The 7,905-nt window shown below is 38.7% G+C and overlaps 1 protein-coding gene across 1 annotated transcript; it reads right to left on the reverse strand.

Moving 5' to 3' along the window:
- On the reverse strand, positions 1 to 3,434 carry LOC112203927. Its single transcript, XM_024344824.1, has 4 exons — positions 3,116 to 3,434; positions 1,716 to 2,462; positions 514 to 1,607; positions 1 to 174 (listed from the first exon to the last, which is right to left on the reverse strand). The coding sequence occupies exons 1-4, from the start codon at positions 3,432 to 3,434 to the stop codon at positions 1 to 3; spliced, it is 2,334 nt and encodes a 777-aa protein (XP_024200592.1).
- Between the last annotated feature and the right edge of the window lie 4,471 nt (positions 3,435 to 7,905).

The following is a 7,905-nucleotide window of genomic DNA, read 5'->3' on the forward strand; positions in this document are numbered from 1 at the left end:
TCAAATAAGCACTCCTAATCCACCTAATTTGGAGGAGAAATCAAAGGCTCCATCACCGTTGGCCTTAAGCCAGCCGGAAGGAGGTGGTAACCAGACTGCCCTACCCCTCAATGCAGTACTACGAGGTGTAGCCAAGGTAGATTGAAACAACATGTCATATGATCGAATCTGAAACTGTAAGTGAGGCAAAGAAACAAACTTATTTGACCACACTCTCATATTGCACTCTTTCCAAACAAACCATCCAACTATAAGCAATAGAGCCACATTCTTTTTAGATAGAATATCAAAACAAGAGGCCAACCAAGTGATGATTGACGTACCTTCATTACAATAAATCTGCAGCACCCCATGCAGCTCCGGAAAAAGAGAGAGCAAGACCTGAACAAACTGGCAGTCCCTTGTGATATGATTAATAGATTCATCATGATCATTACAAAACCAACACCCACCCTGAACAACAACCCGTTTAGTGCGCAACAAAGCAGTTGTTGGTAGGATAGACGAACGTACTTTCCACCAATGAACTTTAACCTTGCCCGGTATTTGAGCAAACCAAATCTGTTTCCAGAAAGAAGAGAGATCCTCCGAACTAGTAGCAACTTCTCCAAAGTTATGGAGCTCCACAAAAGCTAACACATAAGCACTCTTGGTAGAAAATCTACCTTTCTTATCATAATGCCAAGTAAGACGATCAGGAACATCCCTCTGACTAAGAGGCATAGATAAAATCAAATCAACATCATCAGCCACAAAATATTGATTAATAAGAGCCAGATTCCAAGAGAAACCTGGAAGTAATAAATCAGAAACTCTCTCCGGTCCATCCTCATGTCGGATGATAGGTAGAAAAGAAGAAGGTCTCGGGATCCAGGGATCCTCCCAACGAACACCCCTCCTCAGAATGTGTTTAGCCGCATGGATACCCCTCCAACATGCAGATGGAGATGAAGAAAGCCCACTAGACCAGAAATCTCCATTCGGGAAATACTTAGCCTGATACAATCGAGCCAAAAGAGAGCCCAGATTACTCACTAACCTCCAACCCTGCTGAGCCAAGAGAGCCAAATTATGTGCATACAAATCACGAAAGCCCATACCACTAGCCTCCTTGGGTTGACATAGTCGATCCCAAGACAACCAATGAATCTTACGATTTTCACCCTTACTGCCCCACCAAAACTTGGCACACTTCTGATGCAATGAATCACAAAAATTCTTCGGTAATAAGAAGCAGCTCATAGTATAAGAAGGAAGAGCCTGAGCCACCACCCTTATAAGAAGGTCCTTTCCTGCACTACTGAGTAACTTACCTTGCCAACCCTCAAGTTTCTTGTTTAAACTTTCCTGTAAATAAGCAAAGGTTTCAGTCTTATTCCTCCCCAGATAAGTAGGTAGGCCGAGATATTTTTCATGTTTATCCACAATGGCCACACCCAGTGAGTCTGCAATCTGCTGCTGTAAAGAAGAGCACACCTTTTTACTAAAAACAATATTGCTCTTAGAAAAGTTTACCTTCTGACCTGATGTTAACTCATAATCCACTAAGACATCCTGGATCTGAGAACTCTCCTCCAAACTAGCCTTACCAAACAAAAGGCTATCATCTGCAAACAAAAGGTGGTGTATCGTAGGAGCCTCAGCGCAGATCTAAACCCCCTGAAGCTGCCCCTGAGAAACCTTATGCTCTAAAATAGCTGAAAACACCTCTGTACCAAGCAGGAAGAGATATGGTGATAAGGGATCGCCCTGTCTTAGGCCCCTAGTAGGAGTCAAATAGCCTCTAGGCTGACCATTAATCAAAAAAGAATAACGAACAGTCTTGACACACTGCATGATAACATGTATCCATCTTTCATCAAAACCCATGCGAATCAAAACAGCCTCTAAGAAAACCCACTCCATACGATCATAGGCCTTACTCATGTCCAGTTTAAGAGACATAACACCATCATTACTCGACCGATTATTATGAATAAAGTGGGATACCTCATTAGCTATCAGAGTATTATCAGTAATCAGACGTCCAGGGACAAAGGCACTCTGAAAAGGAGATATAATCTGAGACAGTATACTCTTCAATCTGTTGGCAAGCACCTTAGAACAAATCTTATAAATGACATTACACAGTGCAATGGGACGTAATTCGGACATACAGGTAGGATTTTTCACCTTTGGGATCAAATAGACATGAGTGTAATTAATAGAAGCAAGCAACTGACCAGAATGGAGAAAACTCTGAACTGCTGCCACTACATCAGTACCAATGGTGTCCCAATACTGTTGAAAAAATAAAGGAGGCATGCCGTCTGGTCTAGGTGACTTGGTTGGATACATCTGAAAAAGAGCAGCTCGAATTTCCACAGCTGTATAAGGAGCGCAAAGCATAGAATTCATTTCAGGCGTGACCTTTGACTGAACCAAATCCACCACTGAAAACATATGAGAAAGATCCACATCCCCTGCACTGAACATCGAACTAAAATAATCAATGACCACAGCCTCCAAACCCTTCTCAGTGGACTACCAAACTCCATGATTATCAAACAACCCAGTCAACCGATTTTTGGCTCGTCGATTAGAAGCTTTCCTATGGAAAAATTTAGTATTACGATCCCCTTCCGCGAGCCAAGTCAATTTCAACCTTTGCTTCCAATACTCATGTTCCTCAGCTAGCAAACCATCCAATTTTAAGGATAGCTCCATACTTTCTTGCTGGTTGACTAGCAGGAGGAGGAGGAGAACGATACGCGCCAAGAAGAATAGGAATGTGATCGCCATGAATTGGTTTCAAATTTGAAACCCTAGCTGCTGGAAAAATATTCGTCCATGACACTGAACCCACCACTCTGTCCAGCCTACATTTGACCCCACCCCGACTCCAGGTGAAAGGTGATCCAAAATAGCCGAAATCGATCAAGTCACAAAATGACAGCGCATCCCTAAACTGTTGCATTTGACCCTCTCTACGTATACAACCTCCTTCCTTCTCAGAAGAATGGAGAATTTCATTGATATCCAATAACAGTCCATGGTAGGGCAGACTGCTAGCAAAGGTCTCGGAGGAGCGACCATGTCCGGTGACGTTCAAAGAGGGTAGGGTGCCCATAGAAACCAGTCAGCCTCCATGCAATCCCAGAGCCATCACCCTCTCGTACTTCCACATTGATGTGATGGTTCGACTTCGACCGGAAGCGAACGTTGATGCCATCACGCCAGAATAAAGCCAATCCATCGGATTGCCCCCGGCTGAACACTACTTCACAATTGAGATACCCAATCTCCAATCTCAAGTTTCTCATATAAGTAGGATCCGAAACCTTCGTCTCGCTCAGGAAGATAAAGGATGGATGATGTTGATGAATTAGTTTCTTCAAACCTTGCACCGCAGCATCATTGCCAATTCCACGGCAATTCCAGGCCAGAATTTCCATCTCCAACTATGTCGTCGATGACCAACCCAGTAGGTGAGTAACAGGCACGTCGTAAACGACGACCCAAAGTATATCACACTCGTCGAGTGGATAAGGTATCTCAGATAGGGATCGCCGCCGAAATGGAGTCGCTGAAGCTGAGTCGGAGTGACCGCCGGAACCGCGACGTGCAAAGGGCAGAAGCCCGATCTAGGTTTCTGGAAAAAATTCCTTCGTGCGCATTCTAAAGTGATTGTTATTGATCATGAATCCTTTATTGGTTGTTATGAGAAAAGAAACAGAGTATTGTGAAGGAGATCGAACAAGAAGAACCAAATCCCTCAATTTTGTTTATAAAATATATCATATGAAATTGCAAGCTCTTGAATCTTTAGTTCAAAAAGATAAATCAATCAAATGTCTCAACCTTAGTTGTTAATTCCTCTAGCCCATGAGATAATCCAATTATATTGAAGCATAAAATACCGAAGCTTTCACCCTAGATCATCCATATAAATTAGATCTGACACATGAAAGAGGGATTTTCTAAATCCTTCATTCTTCTCTACTGCATGATTATGTAAGTTTCAATTGATTGAAAAAGACGGGGAAGGAGAAAGTTAAAACAGTAGATAAAGTAGATGAGATCATGAGAAGAGAGGATAAGTCTCAATGGAAATTGTGGGAGAGAAAGAGAGAAAGATCGAAAGAGAGGAGAAGAGTTTGTGGATCCATGTGCTTGAAAGTAAAAAATAAATAAATCACTTTCTCTAATTGAAGGGCGGATTGCTTTCAGGAAACAATGAAAACTTCAAAAGTCATTTCCCATATTTATTCATAGTTCCTGAATTGTTTCCTAAAATTTTTTTTCCCTGTTTTTCAAATTTAATGCACCGAACGCAAATTACAAAAGTTTTTGAATTCGTAAAATAAAAAACAGTATCGCAAAATGATACCGAACAGGCCCTTATATTTTAGTTTCTAACTTAATCTACACTGGAATTCAGCATGATAAATCTATTTTACGGGATCTAATCAAGATACTGGTTCGGTTGATTTGATTTTTTGTTTTAGGAAGGGCTAAAACGACTGCCCTCAAGCCTTAACCATTAATGAAACAACAAAATACAATATTGTTATGTACTTTATCAATTATGTAAGTTCATTTTTCCTTGTGCAGGTGTATAAAGTGGCACAATTTGTTATTGATTTTACTCTTATCAAAGAAAGAACTTGATCAGCTGCAATTAACTATTAAGCATCATATATCTAGTTGGGAGCCCTTCTAATGAGGACTAGTTGAAGACTTTCTAATCAACGGTTTAGAAGACCCACTTTACGATTACATTACGGCAAATCAACCATTGAATGTTTATGTATGCAGGAAAATATCACTACTGAAATTTTTTTTTCCAAATTGCTAATCGTTAAGATACCAAACTAGATCAAATCAATGGACGGTCAAATCTGTCAAACATGAACCGCTCATGTTCATAACTGATAAATCACGATTATGAATGTCTCAATGATTTTCAATTTGGTTGAAAAATTGCATAAATGATCTACACATAAATATCTAAATATCTAATGGTTGACTTGGGAAAATGTGATCGAAAAGTGGGATTAACACATAAGTCCTTAACTAGTTCTCACTTTAGTGGTTCTTATTAGAATGACTCCCCTATAGCTATAGCCTATAGCTATAGTAGATTAGACAACGTATCTTTCATCTCTCATTTTACCTATGCTATTGTTATTATTGAAGTCAGATCATGTAACATACTACTATATGCTACATTGTTATAACCAAAGAACTGTAGATACTGCTCCAACGAAAAACCCAAGTTAGAAAGCAATAGGGAACTCAATCACTTACATGATTTAGTATTACCAATCTTTATCTCCTAACTAGGTAAGAAACTAGGATTTATGCTTGTATATATGATATGCTTATTTTCAGGATTTTCATGCGCTGAAATGCTGTAGTGTGCGCGCACGTGTCTGTATTATACGTTAAAATAGACTATATTTATCTTTTTCCATTAGTGTGTAGAGAACGATATATTCCATGTCGGAGTAAAATGACTGTCCCTGGAATCTGGTTGGTAATAATTGATTAATAGTCCACTTTCTTCGTAGTTAGACTTATTGCCAGAATTGCAATATTATACAAATTGGAAAGATCTCATTGCTTTTTGGTGCAAAAATGTAAAAAGTTGCACACGTTTCTTCACGCAAAGCTATCTGTATGCAAACACTTGCTATATGAAGTATGGCATGGGATCTGATACTGCTCCCCAGACATTTTGATGCCGAAATCTGGATCCTAATAAATGTACCTCTATAGGCTTGTCTTAGCTGCTGCTTGTCAGAATTAATGGCCATCATTTTTCCTAGAATGTAGCTGCTTCTACTGTTTTATAAATGTTTTCATTTGGAAAAGACAAATATTTGAGGGCGTAGAGGATTGATAGCTGTTGACCAAGTTGAGAAAAACCATTACAGGAGATCCATCAAAATCAAGTGTTACCCCTAGTGGAAGCTGGAAACTCTGGCCTTTCCGTTTCAGGAGAACAAATTCCCAGAAGGCTATGCAACCAAATCTGAATGATAGTGGAAGTCCTGAAGTTGAGAATGCTTCAGAGAGAGCGCGGTTGGTGTGGATAGTAGTAACATTGCTTACACTTAAGGAGATGAAGAAAACAAAAAGGGCAACCTCTCCAACATCTGAGCAGCTGGCATCCTTAAATCTAAACGAAGGGAGAAATACTGTAACTTTCACTTTCTCTACTGCGATGCTAGGAAAGCAGCAGGTAATATATTCCTGGGTTGTCAGTCTTGGTGACAGTTAAGTACTTTGGAATTTGATTTATGTAAGTACAATATTTTGTACGTGTTGATTGTTAGCATTCCCATACAACGCAAGTGAAGTATATCATCTCATTTCATCCTGGAGAAGCTGAAAAAGGGCCTCAATACTGATCTAAGAGACATGTCAGGTAAATACATCTCATGTGTCTACATATGCACTGAGATTGTAACATGTGTTGCAATCTCTGAGTCTAGATTTTTCAAAAAGTATCTTTTGTTATTTAATATTATTTTACAAAAATATTTTCCAGCTGGTTAATTCTACCATTTAATTGTATCAGTCCTAATTGATTTAGGATCGTTTTAAACTAATTGACAATCTTTTCTTAAAAGTTTTTTTTTCCCTTAATAGAATTCAATTAGGTTAGAAACATTGATTGAGAAGGAATCTTTTCCTCCATATATTCTCAAAATATGCAGTCAAGCAAGGAGAGCTCTTGCAAAAGATTATTGTGTATCTTGCTTAGCTAGTGAGTTTCTTACATGCTTCATTAGAAACATTTGTTTCTTGTTAAGTGTTTCATCATTCATACACTTGCATAGTTCTCTCGAGATTAGTGGCGAAGTCCGTAATGCAAAAAGATTGAAGGTCAAGATGTTTTCCTGTGAAGAAAACAGAAGAGATTCAAGTCAAACACATCATTTAGATAGTCTAGTGATTGTAGCCGTGGTTAGTGTTATTATATGTTTATAAAAGAAACTCTTTTTTCATCATTAGTGGATTGCTTTTCATTTGGCTCTTAAGAGTCAGAGCCCCACAATGCTTTTACCTCAATTTGAGGTATTCACTAGGTAAACAAATTATTGTATCAATTGCGAAATTCAGTTATCACTGCAAGTCGGGATAGCAACCTTGCTATCAATCTCCCATACCGAGAAACGGTTCATCGATCCTAATATTTTCAATTTGTTTGTCATCTCATGTGTTCCAGATGTACTTACTGTGCTTCCTTATAATTTTTGGTTCACTACAAGTTGATGCCAGAATTTATCTTTGGAAATGGAATACTCATATAGTGATAGCAGATGTGGATGGGACAATCACAAAGTCAGGCTGTTATTTAAATATACCTATTAAAAATACTTTGTTTTCAAGAATTCCTTAAGCTCATGTTTTGTCCTGCATCTTGCAAAAAGTAAGAAGTAAGCTAGATATATCCATTTATCAAGGATATATTCTAAAATGGTTAAAAAGAGTTTTTCTTGAGCCAAAACTGGGACTTCCCTGATCTGCCTGATCCGCTGGATTTGCATCATTTTACAGATCAGACGTTCTAGGTCAGTTCATGCCCTTGGTTGGGGTAGATTGGTCACAAACATGTGTCACACATTTGTTTTCAGCATTAATGTTTGTTTTGTCTCATCGCATTGTGCCACTGCCTCTCATGGAAATATTATATGCTTTGCTTTTTATATTTCACTTCTCATTAGGCCTAATCTTATTATATGCTTTTTATATTTCACTTCAGATTGGGTCAATCTCTCCAAAGAGCTAATTATGCTTTTAATATGATGCAGGAAAATGGATATGAATTACTTTTTTTGAGTGCGCGTGCTATTTCTCAGTCCTCTCAGACACAACAATTTTTGTTTAACATTAAGCAGGTTGGTACTTGGTTCA

The sequence above is a fragment of the Rosa chinensis genome, chromosome 5 (assembly GCF_002994745.2).
Source record: "Rosa chinensis cultivar Old Blush chromosome 5, RchiOBHm-V2, whole genome shotgun sequence".
Taxonomy (NCBI): Eukaryota; Viridiplantae; Streptophyta; class Magnoliopsida; order Rosales; family Rosaceae; genus Rosa; species Rosa chinensis.

Bases quoted from the DNA above. Each gene is read 5' to 3' on its own strand.
- LOC112203927 (XM_024344824.1), bottom strand. From the start codon at position 3,434: ATGGAAATTCTGGCCTGGAATTGCCGTGGAATTGGCAATGATGCTGCG. The intron at 2,463-3,115 runs GTTTCTATGGGC...TGTTCAGTGCAG, and splicing joins GATTGCATGGAGGCTGACTG to GGGATGTGGATCTTTCTCAT. The intron at 175-513 runs GTACGTTCGTCT...CCTCACTTACAG, and splicing joins TTAAAGTTCATTGGTGGAAA to TTTCAGATTCGATCATATGA.